Source organism: Corvus brachyrhynchos, unplaced genomic scaffold, assembly GCF_000691975.1.
Source record: "Corvus brachyrhynchos isolate BGI_N302 unplaced genomic scaffold, ASM69197v1 scaffold103, whole genome shotgun sequence".
NCBI classification, from domain to species: domain Eukaryota; kingdom Metazoa; phylum Chordata; class Aves; order Passeriformes; family Corvidae; genus Corvus; species Corvus brachyrhynchos.
In genome coordinates this window covers 1,717,682-1,732,530 of record NW_008237436.1, presented here as the reverse complement: position 1 = coordinate 1,732,530, position 14,849 = coordinate 1,717,682, and the positions used below count along the sequence as shown (strand labels likewise).

Genomic DNA, 14,849 nt, shown 5'->3' with positions numbered 1-14,849 from the left:
AGTTTGTTCAAAACCAAAATAGTTATTCAATGGTACAGATGTTTCAGGAAAATATGAGTTGTTTATTGTCACATTAACAGGAATGTTCACCCTTGGTATAGCTAAAGCAGTTGTCACTTCTGCTGAAGGACTACTTGGTGGAATACATCTGCTTTATTTGATGGCAGGTAAGACAGGAAGGGGAACAAAATATAGGAAAGTGGCTCTGAGGAGAGTATGAGAGAATGACTGTGGGAAGGTACCACTCATCTGGGTAAAGCATTATGGAATGTAATAGTGGGGAGCAATCCAGTCTTGGCAAGTAGACTGATAACATAATCTAGTAAGACTTTTCCATCTGTAATGTCTCTGATCCCTAGGTGGAGAAACAATAAATACACATTTGATATGCAGCTGCTTTGTTCCAGACTCGCTTCTATTTGGATTGTGGCATGACATATCCATGGCTCATGCTTTTAGAGTCCTTTCTGAGGACTGGAGGTGGAGGAGTGTACACATTGAGGTATTGTCCCAAAAGAGTTGGGGTTTTTTTACATACATGAAGATCCATTATCTTGCATTTTACATATATATATATATATATATATACACACACATATATATATAGTCCAATACTCCTGGGGCTTCTTCAGGCTTGTACAGGAGGTGTGGGTCTTGCAGTGGTTACATGCAGTATTACTGAGGTCTTGGCACTATGGGATAAGTCTTTCCAAAGACAGCCTCATCCATATCCAATTTCATATGAAAATTCAAAACAAAACCCCCAAAACAACAGCAATATACTTCTTATTTTAAAAAAGGTCTCTGCCAGGACTCCTCTTTAAAAATTGTACTTAGTGCATTTCCTGTCTCTGTCCAGCTGGGATCCAGAAATGAGTTTTCCTTCTGCCCTCCCTGGAAGGAACAGACTTCCCCAGTTATGTCTCAACTGCTTTTTTTCTAGAGACGGGGCAAGAGGGCACAGCAGTCTCCTCACCACTACATCTATACCTTCAAACGCCATCCGGGCACCTTGTAATCGTGGTCTTCACAGAAGACAGAAACCAGGTCCTCCAGACAAATGAACCTAGGTAGAAAGATGGATGTGAGATCTGGATTTACTATGGACCGTGGTGACAGTGACAGGCAGGCACATGAGCTTTGGGGGATTGCAGGGATATTGATGGCCTTAAGAGGTTTTTTTCTCTAGTCAACGAGCTGAAGGTAAATTTCTGCAAATCATACCCCGTATTACTCCTGTCTATGCCTGAAATCATCCCTGTCTCTTGCCAGTGCTTTTTGCACTGATGCATTTTTCTCAATTAACAAACATGCTGTTTTTATTCTGTTTAGCATTATAATCACATCACATGGCTTCAATGTGCTCCTGACTCAGGGCACATGTTGAGTTGGTGAGAAATACAGCTGTTCCATGTGAGAAATACAGCTGTTGGAAAAGCTGTTAAGTATTTCACTAAGAAAAAGATTAAAATACAACTGGACTAGCAATTAGAGGCATAAATGCCTGTTATCCAACCCAGACATGATTAAAACAGCCCTAAAATGTACCAGCAGGAGTTATTCTGAAATGAATTAATATAAAGCAGGCATGCAGAAAGCAGTGCTCCTCCTGTCTTAAACACCCAACACACCATGACAAGCAGCATCTTCCATTTCTTAGTGGTATATCCCTCAGCAAGTTTGCAGATGACACAAAGCTGAGCAGTGCAGTTGACACAATAGAAGGATGGAATGCCATCCAGGGCAACTTGAGAAGTGGCCCCATAAGAACCTCATGAGGTTTAACAAGTCTAAGTGCAAGGGCTGCACCTGCATCAGGCACTAGGTGGTAAAAGAAGCTGAGGAAAAAGTGCTGGTAGTGTGGATGAAGGCTGCCTGTGCCACTGGATCTAAATACACAAGTAAAGTGTCTAGTTATGTTTTTACTTAGTAGCATAAGAAATGAAATCAAAAGTCAAGAAATCAGAGCAGACAGGAGATGCATCAGATCAGAATGCAACCTAACACATGAGGATTGACGAACATTGTGATCCAAAGTGTAAGTGCTGATGCCATTCCTCTGACTTACACATTCTATCATAGAGGTTACTTTTGTTTAGCAAGAAAGAAATCCATAAAAGAAGGCTTGATCTCTGTGGTATTTAAAAGATGCTAGTTAAAAGAGCAAGAAAAGAAGCATGTTAATCTAGTATGATGTAAGGAATAAATTAGTATGGCTGTAAAGGACACTGAAAAGTCTGAATAGAAACTGCTCCTACTTTCAGTCAATAACATGCTTGGCTCCTAATGATGTATTGTCATCCTGATCCTAATTACTTGTACCACATGGAATTTTTCTCCTCCCCATGTAGAACAATTAGCTAATTATCCTCTTTTGTGCCAGCTGTTAAATAAAAATCCCATATATCACTGAATGTTTTAATTAGTCTTGGTTAAAGAAAAAATAATATACTGAATCAAATTTTTCCCATCTGTTATAAAAAGATTAATTCTATACTGAAAAACAACCCTTGGGATAGGCTTGCATTTTCTTGAGATGGTATAAAAACCATAGCTGTGGAGGAAGGGGACACAAAGGAGAAAGTGAACCTTTGAAACCTTCACACTTGGGGTTTATGCAGAAGAGAAGTGGAGGCAAATCTTGTTTTAATAATTGAAGATGAAGCTCTGTGCCACTATAAATCTTAGAAAATCCCACATGATCCAATTACACATCTTATGCTATCACTGGGAATTTTGCAGCTCAGTACTCAAGGGAATCAGTTCTTCTTTCATTTGAGTTGTGCTTAGGCTTTGGTATCCCTCCTCAGAGCCTCCATCTGGGATTGGTGTTTATCAGTTCCGAGCTTTAGACAGTAAAAGAATTAATCACAATACAACTGATCTGGCAGGACTACTGCCTCCACCCGCTATTTTATTAAAATACTTTGTGGACAAAAAGTGGAATTCTTCAGTTTAGTATTGCTATTCTGGTCTTATGAGAGATGAATGGCATGAAAGGCCATTGAGAGGGTCACTTGCTTAGCACATTTTCAGTTGTCAAAATGGAAATGGTAAAAAAAAAATCCTTCCTGACATATTTTTTTCAGATTTCACACAATTTTCTTTATAAAGGAATCAAAAGACTCATTTTATTTTACTTAGATCTTATAGTCCAATCCCCATATTTAGTGATCGTGTAGATTATTTATGTGCACTTACTGCTGGCAAAACTGACAGATTTGGGAACACTGACAGTTAAAAATTCTTCTGCATTAGTTTTTATACAGGATATCAAAGGAAGCAGTAGAAATGCTTTGAGAATTCCACCACCAACTCAACTGGACCTGCTTATAAATATCTGAGTGACTACAAGGAAACACAAAATAAATAAGTGGGTGCTTATTCTGACTTGGTAGTGTGCTAACCCCCTGTTTAATCACATTACATTAATTTAAATTGTTCTGAGGTGAGGGGAAATAAATAGCGGGGCAGGAGAAGTTGTCAGTTCTCCAAATTTGCTCTTTGGTAAAAGACTATCTGTGTTGAAACAGAAATGGCTAAGCATATAAAAAGCAAATAAAAGAAGATCTTGATTTTCTTTCTGCATTGGGTCCTGGAAAGATTCTTGTTCAGATAGCTAGAAAAAGCCACTCCACTAAAAGAAATGTCACTGTTCATTGTAGCTGGGCAGACATCTACTGTGGTCTAAGAAGGACTGAGAGGGACGATATGCCAGGGAAACAAGTTTTCATGGAGAAGTACCCTTTATATACTGTTGTATTTAACTTGTATTGTATTATATATTACTATTATATTATACATTACATATTATTAATAGATTCTATTTAAGAGTGAAGTACAGAAATGTATTTTAGTGAATACCAGATGCTTTAAAATGTTATCAAAGCAGAAAACATACCAAAGTTATGGTATGTCACCAATTTATTCCTAATTGAAAAGGTAAAATTGTCCTACCACAGGATAGGTTTTAATCATTTTTTTGCTACCTTCTACTTTCTTCCTATTTTCTGTCCATTCTTTATCTGTCATTACCATTCCAATTTTTTTGTTATCTCCTAAACTTTTTTGAGGCAAGAACACAGACACACTCTTCAACTAAAATAATTCCTGTCATTTAAAATCTTGCTTGACTGAGAGCTTATGGTAGCACAGCAATGAAGGAAGAAGTTTAAAGCCAATGATTTAATGACAATAAAGTGTCCCAAACTGACAGCTTCAGTTCACCTTCTAGATAGTCCTAAGACCTCTGATGCTGACCTAAAAGTCATCTAGGTCTTGCCGGGGTTAAAAGCTGTCCTTCCACTAAAGCACTATCATAGTAGATACTGAGGTTACCTTAGTGACATCTGATGGCCCAGTAAGGCTGCACAACTTATCAATCCCATTCTCAGATAGTTGTATTGTTTTAGGAGCAGTGTTTAGGATATGTCATTATGGAATTAGGGAAAGTTTTTAATTGTTTAAGGAGAGTGATGCAGTTTAAGTCCATTAGCACATGCTAAATAAGAAGGGAAGCATCAGTTTTCTTCTGTGAAAGCATATTTTGCAATTACCAGATAGACTAAAAATCTTAAGAATATTTAGAATTTGCTTTACTGCTAAAAAATATTTACAAATGAAAGAAAGCACAGTTCAGCCAAATTCTTTATTGAGTATTGGTTTCAAAACAGAAGTAGAAAAGCATGTTAGACGATGCCTCTGAAACTTTGGTCTGCAAAATTAAGGAACTTTGAATATGTTTTTTCTACTCCATTAATAATTGCCTTTCACCTTTTGTTGATAAAAGCAGAAAACTTCTATGAATACAAAACTAGAGTTATAAAATTGACATAATTTACAGAAAACTCCACATTATACCAGATATTAGCAAAGCATGCTTTGTTACAAAAGCTTTCGGACCTGGCCTCATTTTTGTAAGACCTTTTTCCATGCTGAGTTAACTGTTTGCATGCATTTTATTTATCCCTTTTGCAATCCACTTTAATAATCAAAAGACACATTTAGGGTAAAGTGGGAAAACACTTAAGAATATCAGTATATGTATTGTTATAAGATTCCTTTAATGGGAATGATCTTTCTTAAAGGTAAAGAAGTCAACATGATCTTGAATACATTGCAAGAAGCTCATAATGTTTGCTTTTTCCCTTTTTTCAAGAGCTTCCATTAGCCAAGTTACTAGGAGGTATTTGGATATGCAATGTAGGACAAAAAGAGGATACATTTAATATAAGGTGTATTTGTTTGCTTAGAAAAGGTAACATTACTGGTATCATTACAAATTTAAACACATGATGAATTTTGACTTATAAAAAAGCATACAATACTACTGAACCAAAAGTGCTATGTTAACATCTCTTATTTCCTTAGATTACTATAAAAGTCACCTGAGGTGATTTTTTTTTTCCTAGAAATTATCTAATTCATTTATATTTCTTATTTAGTGGAAATAATAATAATAAAAAAATACACTCTCTGTTGTTCCCTGCTCATTTTTAATCCAATCCATCAAACACTTACTAGCCAGCATAAGAAGGGATCCTGGTTCTACAGAAGTTTTTGGGCTTCCAGGACCCCACTTTGCATAGCCCTTACTATCAAGAGCAGTAAAAGCACCTCCAATGGACTACTCCTAGTGAGCACTGTGCTGGCAGTGAGTATCTGCAGCTTCACATCTTTTTGTGTATTCATGGTTCAGTTTACGTTACTTCATCAAAACAACGTCATTTTCTAATGTTCTCATTTCAAAAAAAACCCAAACAACAGTTCCTCTCAAAGACCATGTTGTTAATTTGCAATTCTGTGAATTCTGTCTTGGCAAGCTTTTAGGAATGAGCTAGTCTTGTCCTCCGTCTTGCTGCTCCCCCTGCAAAACACAGAAAAAGAACTTTAATTATTACCTATAATTATGTATAACATAGTAATACTATATACTGTATTTACTTGTGAAATAGACACGTGAAAACGAAAGATGAAGCCTGGTGGCGAACATTTCTCTCCTGTGCTGGCAGCTGTGAAATTAAATGGATCTTCCATCTTCTTCGTTAATCATAATAACATAGATTCTGAGAGTTATAAGTCCTGTGGTGGAAAATCCCAAATTGCCATTTTCCCATTGTTAAGACTCCAAAGTCAGATTTCACTTTGATGGCTTTATTTTCATCTGAAACACTTTTTGACTGAAGCACATAATCTTGGTTGTTTTCAAATATCAGAAAAAAATAATTAGCAATTCCAGATTTTTTTGTTGTTTTTTTTTTTCAAGCAGAAATACAACCTTTTTTCTTTTGAAGTCTGTATTTTTAAGAGCTTTTTTCCCCTCCTGACTCTTAAGATAACTGAGAATAATATTTGATATGTGCTATATGTTTAAATGTATGCTTTGCTTTTACCTTGCGTCCTCCTTGTTGGTTGTGCTCTCCGTACAGGTGCTTCTAGAAAACAGAAATTTTGCAGTCAGAAGTTATTTGCTGAAGCCTTTGAATTAAAACTCATTAGGAATATTGGAAACTCATTGCTGACTTTTGAAGTTTGTTCTTTAAATTTTTCAGTAAATTAAGAATTTTGTTCCAGTAGCATGTTGGCTTGATCACCTGAAACATGAATGCTTATAATACAATTCCCACATTTCACTCATGCGCAGTCATCCATTAAAGCTTAGTAACATTTCAAAAGTGTTCTTGCATTTTAAACATATGAATGAATCCATTATCTGCACTGATCCTCTACAGATGGTTACAGGATGTAGGCAGGTGCCAGGGCATTTTGTCTATGCTCTTCATTCATCAAAAGCCGTGTGACACTGTCAGTGAGGTAAAAGCTCAGGTTAAGGCACAGGACTCAGTTTCAGCTTTCAGCAGAGGATATCCAGGTCTGTTGCATTGCCATTACTTCAGGAATTATTCATGAGCTAAATGCCTGAAAGCGTTACAAGATGTTGGCCACATTTCCAGCTGTGTTTGGGGCTTGATTTGTAACCGCATTGTGAGCCCACCGTGTGATTCCACATCTAGAGTTCAGTTAATTTTCTCAGGCTTCCGCTTTAAAAGGTGGAGCAGAGCAAGGGCTGTTGAATACATACCACCCCGATTAGATATATCCTTTTTTTTTTTTTCACTTATTCAGTGAAACTATGGACATGTTTTTCTTTTTCTCATCAAACCTTGAGACTTTTTTTTAACCAGATGTCTCCTCATTGGGAGGAAAAACACATCACAAGCATAAGAAGTAATTCTTCTGTTACTGTCACAGAAATGTTACTGCAGTGATTTTTCCTTCTTTACAACCACGAAGTACTTATTTATTCACTTAACAAGCTGCAGCCAGTTTTCTTTTCATCCTGAGGTACAGGATATACCAATGCATAGCCCTGAGATACAGGCTGGACCTCATTCCAGCTGAGGCTAAACACTGGGTATCTGCCTCACCATGGCAGAAAATTTCAAGCTCTGCACTGCCCTGACAAGGACAGAATATGGTTCATCCAAACCATGCTTTCCATACTTAGGTGCTGTCTGTACAATTATTCTTTCAGATAAGCCTCATGTTTGAAGATCATACCCATCTGTCATTTTCAGGCAATAGGGGACTCCCCAGCCTGACTTGTACTATTCAGCACCAAAGCTGTACAAACACTATGTATCAACCTTCACTGTTTGGCACAGACTTCAAAATTGAAAAGGTAGAAACACATTTATTTAATTTCATTCTCCAAAAGCCATAATATTTTCTCCTATGTATTTGGTTCAAAGGCTGACAGAATAACTTATTCTGCATTATTAGAATTAGAATTAGAAAAAGACATAAATACAAAAGAAACCGTAAGCAAATTACTTCTTAACTTTGAATGAAGATCCTTAAACAATGATTGTTAAACTTGAAGAACAAATTGCTGCTATAAAAGCAGATTGAATTCTAAATGGGTCCTTTTGGACCTTTATTCCATTCTGGGTTTTCAAATTCAAGAGCTTCCCTCATTTAACAACAGGACAAAGGTAGAGAAATACCAAGACACTATGAGATATTTACTTAACCCCAGAGGTTATATTCCCTGCACCCCACCCACTCCTTCACAACACTGAGAAACCCTCACAGCAACAGATCACATTTACTCTGACAAGAAATAACTCAAAAGCAACTCACGTGGTCTTCTTCTTTATGTGCTGCTTAAAGAAAAGTCAATTCTTTATGGGGCATTTTTCTTCAAAGGTTTTACCTAAGCTTTGTGGTTGGGCATTTCCTCCTGTCTACTATGCTTGCCAAACAGTTTAGTTACTTTTAGCCACAAGGTAAGCCTCAGCATTTTTCTCTGCAATGTCAGTGAAAGGATTCCTTTCCAAAACAATTACAAAATTATTGCTAAAATGCTGGCTTCAGACCTAGTAATTTTTGTGAACAGATACTATAAAACCTCACCTGGAATGATCACTTTAGACAAAGCAGGTCTTAGTGATACTGAATTTTTAACAAACTAACCTTCCAGATGAACTTTCTTGATTTCTCTCTCGATAATCTGTGGCTCCCCCTCAATTACTTTAGTAACCTTGGTGTACTCAGTTCCGGCTACGATAAGCATCAAAAACAAATGTGTTAAATCTGGCATAGCATTTTTCCATATACAAGGAGCCTTCAGTGGAAACAATGTCATTTTTGGGCATAGATGTTGCAGGATGCCATGCTATTCATGCCATCAGGCATGTTATTTCTAAGGATGAGTTGTTCATTGCAGTCTTGGCTTAAAGTTTTGTTTCAGCACACTGCTAATTGTTTTAAGCAGTGTTGGGTATTTTATGAGCAGAATTAAAGCCCATATGAAATAATTCCTTTATTTAGACAGTGATAATACATTTGTTTGTGACTGCACTCAAATTTAAATGATTAGGAAATTCTCAGTAAAAAATAATTTTGTGTAGACAAGGGAGCCATAAAGCATTATCACCATTATCACCCACAACCCTAAAGCAGCATGTGTATCTGCTTTTATTGGCTAAATGTCTAGGAAGGTATTATCATGGCAGCCAAGGGTAGCTGACTGGATAAATCATGGAAAAAATAGAGAAAAATCAAATTAAAGCAAAAGACAAATCTGCCTGTTCGGTCCATTCTGTGAAGCAGGATGCTTAGGCAAACTAACATATAATAGCAAGGAAAATAGCAAGAATTCAAGAGATGATGTTGTCTTTTTCAAGTTTCCTGCAGAGAAACTATTTATCTCTTTTCCATACACCTATGCTCTAAGAGGTATCTCTACAGATTATCCCTATTTAATTGTATACCTCTGTATCTGAAGGTGATTACAGGTACAGTTATAATTATTAGATTCTGGCATCAGATCTGTCAGTTTTGAACAGTTCTACAGATAAAGTTTGATCCTGCTCATTGTTGCCTGGTTTAAACCAGTAGAACATAGTGCAGTATATGGAGGAATTTTCTTGCTGCAGTTTTTAAATTTCCAGCTTTTCTTTTAAATATTCAATCCAGAAATAGGTATCTCCAGAGAACAAATCTTTTCACATAGATGGATATTTAGGATAAAATTAAAAATCCTCTGGAAGTTTAGGTTTCTGTCCAATATTATAGGCAAATTCTGGCTTAGGTCTGTAAAACTAAGATTCAGATGTTTAAAACAGAACAAAGAATTACAGTCAACAGGAGTCATAGCCATACCTTGGCTTTTCTCTAAGACTAGCTGGGTTATCAACCAGCATGTTTAAGTTTGGCAGACAGCTGTTCACCTGTTCAGCCATCAGGAAATTTTTCACTTGACTGAAGTTTTTCACATCCACAGAATAGTTTTTTTAAAAAACTACAAGATTTAGTTCATTGAACTAAATGTGGCTGCAAGTTACTTTACTGGTATACAACTTGGTAACTTACTAAAAAGTGAAGATAAAATGAAATGGATTCATTTAATTTATGTCAAGAGAAGCATCCATCCATATTTTTGAGCTTCTGACTCAGGTTTAAACTAACTTTTACGAAAACCTTGTCACTTAAATTCCTTTTTTATTCCCCATTGCTATTATAGATAGTTTTTCTAATCTACATTAAGCAGAGAACATTCCAAATTCATAGATAAAGATTAATTTCATAAGCAGAAGTTCTTTTACTAAGTTTCTACAGCTACTGGTTATATACTGCCAAAACTGTTAGAATTAAGAGAGCAAGAAGGAAAGAAAACCATTCCTTGGAATGCTGTATTTGAAGAGAATTAAAGTTAATTTCTTGATATCCATCACCTGTACGCATTTAAAGAAGGATATTAAACATGCCTTTAATTATTAACTTGAGGGCAATGAACATTCATTTCTGAAGAACTGATAAGTAAGATGAATTTGGCCTGTTACAATATGTTCCATTTCATAAGTGTTTTTCACAGATTTAAATTTACTGAAAAAAAAAAAAAAAGGAATAAATCTTCATTGCTCCCCTGAGTTTTAATTAGGTAACTTTTTAAAGACTGAAAAAACCCAAATATTTTATTTTCTGTGATCAATGTAATTAAAAATATTGATAACTCAGACTTTGGTATTTATTTCCATTTCACAGATATGTGGCATTAGAATAGAGCATTCTATTTTTTTCCATTAAAGTTCCACTTCTACTATGTCAGTCTTTAAAATGTTGAGTTCAACATATCTGAGAGGAGTTTCAGTTATCATAACCTGTTGCAAAAATGTTAGTTATAATACACTGAATTACCTCCCTGTAGAAGTCTTTTGATTTCTTCATCTTCCAGTAAATGACCATCACCTTCAATAAATTTGGTCACCTTGGTAACCTCTGATAGGATACAGGTTATGGCAAAAAAATTGATTTACAGAAAACATTTGGTAATCCCACAAGAGCATATGAATGAATTAATCTTGTCATATCATTGTTCTGAATTGAAAAATTCATCTGTTATGATATCAAATTCCACATAAACACTGGAAACACCATATTCTTCTGATAAACATTGCATACTATATAATAGACCCAGGCAGCCTCAACTCTAGAGCTGACTGAAATGTGAAGGTCAAGGACTCAAACCAGAACATTACGTTTGGGTGGTTCCGAGGTTTAATCTCTGGGTAAGATTTAGCAGTATGAGCATCATTTTTTAAAACATGCAATATCTATTCATTATTTAAGTTATATAGAGAACAATATATATGCATGAAAGAAATTAAACAAAACAAGCAAACTAACCTTCTTCAAAGATTTTCTTTAACTTCTCTTCATTGTCTGGATCCCCTGCAGTAATTCTGGTATATTTTATTTCAGGACCTGGAAAAAAATTTATAAGATAGTGGCTTTTATCAGATATACCAGGTTTGTCCTTTAAATTATTTTTTCCTATTTAATACATGTGGTGATTCCATGGTTAACATGCTGTAATCTCCTTATATGATAACTTTATTTTTTACAATTTCCCAAATTAAACAGAAAGAGCATTAAAAACAGTAGTTAAAACTATTCTTGAAAGTAATTAGGCAAATTTATCATAATTAGAGTAATTACCTGCTTACATTCTTAGACTAAGACAATTTTAAACACTTCTGTATTAGGTCATAGATCAGATATTTCTGAAGTCCCATGATTAGTCTTAATTGACTGTTGCAAATAGACATTTTTGCTTTTATAACTGTTATGATTCATTTGAAAGCTTAACGTTTGAGATTCCTTATCAGTTTCTACAGGTTAAAAATAAGGAGATATCAGCTCAGAAACTCTGGCATTTTATGTTATATTTACCACTTCCTGTGGGATATTAGTGAAACTTGAATCCAATAATTGAGAAAATTATATTTTATTCATCTCCCCCAAATTTTTTTCCAGAAAATAGTCCCAGCTTTATTCAGAAACCACTAATGCCTTTCATTCAGTTATCTTCACCGTAGCAAAAAGTTGTATGATAATAACTTAAGTATGGTTCTTTATTTCTGTCTTGCTCAAATGACTTCAGTTAAATTTCAATATTTTCTAAATAAACTGAATATTAAGACTTACAGCTAATTCAATATGTTGTTATAACAGTGTCTTTTCCTTGCAAACTCCCTGGCAGACAGAATTTTAATGGCAGCATTCAAACTGATTTTTAAACAAGGTGATCAAAAAGTGTCAATAAAGAAGTCCATATAGCACCTACTATGCTTAAATACACCTCACTCCACTTGTAAATTTCTAGGATGCTTAAAGAAATATCTCTGTAATAGGTCAAATACAACTGAAATTGGCCAAGGAATTTGGGAGCTTTTGTGTCAGTAAATCAAGGGATGCAGATGCACATTAATTTTCGCTCACATTAGCTGTATCCAAGTGTCTAACTTGTGGATGTCAGATAAAGTCCCCACCTTACAGAGAAATAGAGATCTTTTTCTGACATGGCTGTCAAGAGAGCCTGGGATGACATGCAAAAGTAGGCATCTACACATTAAATATCTGTGTTTGGTAAAATGAAACCTTCCTGGAGGTATATAATCCAGAAGTTCTGGAAAAAAAAGTTTTCCTTCTAAAGGAAGACAGAGAACACAATAAAAGCAGTCTCACTGTGAAATGATAGCAAGAACTTTGCAAAAGAAGACACTTAGCTAATATATGAAAATAAAAACCAAAAAAAGAAGACAAATTTTTGTAGTTTTCATGCTGTTAAAATATTGTTGCCATTTCTGTATATGTGTGTAGGACACATGGTCAGTTTTTCAGCCTTACAGAGACAGTGGGAAGCATTAAGGAAAATTCATCTGTCAAGGAAATGCAGTTCAGGCACTAGGACAGAACTTAAGATGTGTTATGTTTGTGTGTAAATGTGGACTTTACTAAGAATGAATATCTCAGCTTAATTTACCTTGAATAATTCTTTCTTCTGTTACTTTTTTCTCTGTCACTTCCACAGGCCGTCCATCAATGATTTTGGTATATGTTTTAATAACTGGTTCTACAAGGATTTTTAAATTGAAGACATTAATCAAGTAATGAACTTTCAAGGGTTCTTTTTGAGATGTGGAAACTGACTGAAGCATACAAGCAGATACCATAGAATATCTTATGAAAAATAAAAGTGTTCAGAGACCAGGAACTAATTCTACTCAAAATTTTGGATGATCACATGTGATTTTTCCTTTAAAAACATCCTAGATGTGAACATCTCAATGCCCTTAGCTAAGAGAAGGCAAGGTTTACCTCACTTTCTGACAAATTAGCCTTTTATTCACAGAATCATATACTACATATTTGATAGCAGGACAACAATGACCAAATAATTCTTAACTGAGACATATGTTATGTCAGCATGCAGAGTATTTCTAAAACTGTCTTGTCTACAGCTATGGAACACAACTAAGGAAAAAAAAACATTTTGAAATGCATGAGAATTAAAAAATTAATGATGCAATAAAATTACAGCACTTCACAAAAGTTTTGTTAAAAGCAGAACGGCTGTCTAACATGAATCACCCAGATAAAGTAGAAATTGATGGGGAATAGTGAATGCTTCCAATTTAAGCTAATACAAATTGAGTTGCTGAAAGCATACCAACCTCCATGAATCACTTTAGTTATTGTCTCCCCTTCCCTGACTATTTTGAACTCAGGTTCCCCTTCAATAAATTTAGTGAGCTGTGTGATAGATGGGTCTGTGACATAGGAAAAAAACAACACGTTACAAATAGTCATAAAATAGTTATAGTATTGCATGGGGGTGAGATGAAGCTTGCATTTCTCCCCCTACTCTAGATAAACCAGATGATTGTAATAAATGTTTAAATCTGAGAGGTTATTTGTGGCAGCATTGTACAATCCTTTGTTTCCTCACACATGATCTCAAATATAGATCCTATTGTACAGTAACTCTTTATATTTTTTTAATATAATAAAATTTAATTTTTCAGTTTTGTGTATATGATATTTTTAATGTTTTTTGACTAGTTTCAGGCAATAAACCAGATCCTCAGCCACAGAAAGGAAGTCTTTTTCTATATGTATTGGTAAGAAGGCTGCTCTGCATCTTTGCAGGTATCTTATAGCTATTGCTCCACTGGTGATCAGCATGCAATCTACATAGTGAGACCTTTTATTTTTTAAATTTTTTTATTTTTTTGTTTTGGAGGTTATTTTAATTGTTGTTTTGGAGTTTCTTTTATTTTTTGCTTTGGGGTTTTTTATGTGGCATTTTTTTTCCCCCATTGTATTTAAGACTTGGCCAGTGATTACGCAGCTTAAAAAAAACCCCAAAAAGCAGATTTCTGAGGTCAGCTGGAATGCCTGTAAGGGTATTTATCAGCATTACTGGCTATCATTATCATGAGTGAAGTAATGTTGATTAAATTAATCCAGATGTATCTAAATGTATCTAAAGCAGGAGATACTGGATAAATTAGGAACATACATCAATTAGCAGTAATAACATGGTTCTTCTCTAAGGAGTGCCATGCCACTCCTTCTACTTATGAAGCTGCTGTAAAACAAACTTCCTTTAATCATTATTCAGAGACAGAGACTTAGCATAATCCATCTTTTTTACTTTCCTTAAAAATCCCTTAAACATCTTTATATGAATTTTTGTAGAACTTGATTATGCATTGGGGTTTTTTTTCCATAATTACTGATCAGGATTTAACAACAGCTTTTAAATATGTGTGCCTCATGTGAATTGTTGAAAACAGCCAGTTTAGGCTAAGTTTAATAGTAAAAAATAAAAATGCACTTTTTTTTTTCATTTGCAATAGCAAATGATTGCATAAATTAGAATTTAGAGGTAAATAATTTATTTATTTGCTGCAGAGGAGAAGATATGATGGGATCATAAAGATTCTCTGTTATTATAGACCTCTATTTATCTACTCTGAGTTCTAAACAGCTGAACAAGC

At 35.0% G+C, this 14,849-nt stretch overlaps 1 protein-coding gene across 11 annotated transcripts in view; it reads right to left on the bottom strand.

Moving 5' to 3' along the window:
* Positions 1-4,629: 4,629 nt before the first annotated feature.
* The window catches only part of POSTN (periostin), a 31,761-nt gene continuing 21,541 nt past the window's right edge, over positions 4,630-14,849 (bottom strand). For 2 of the 11 annotated variants that reach the window (XM_017731291.1, XM_008631417.2), the window contains 7 exons: positions 13,521-13,616; positions 12,830-12,919; positions 11,191-11,268; positions 10,702-10,782; positions 8,476-8,562; positions 6,393-6,434; positions 4,630-5,866 (listed from right to left, as the gene is read on the bottom strand). In XM_017731291.1, coding sequence (XP_017586780.1) covers positions 5,826-5,866; positions 6,393-6,434; positions 8,476-8,562; positions 10,702-10,782; positions 11,191-11,268; positions 12,830-12,919; positions 13,521-13,616 — 515 coding nt within the window. In that variant the 3' untranslated portion in view covers positions 4,630-5,825. The remainder of the gene's footprint in view (positions 5,867-6,392; positions 6,435-8,475; positions 8,563-10,701; positions 10,783-11,190; positions 11,269-12,829; positions 12,920-13,520; positions 13,617-14,849) is intronic. The other 9 variants (XM_017731294.1, XM_017731295.1, XM_017731298.1 and 6 more) reach the window with 7 other exon arrangements.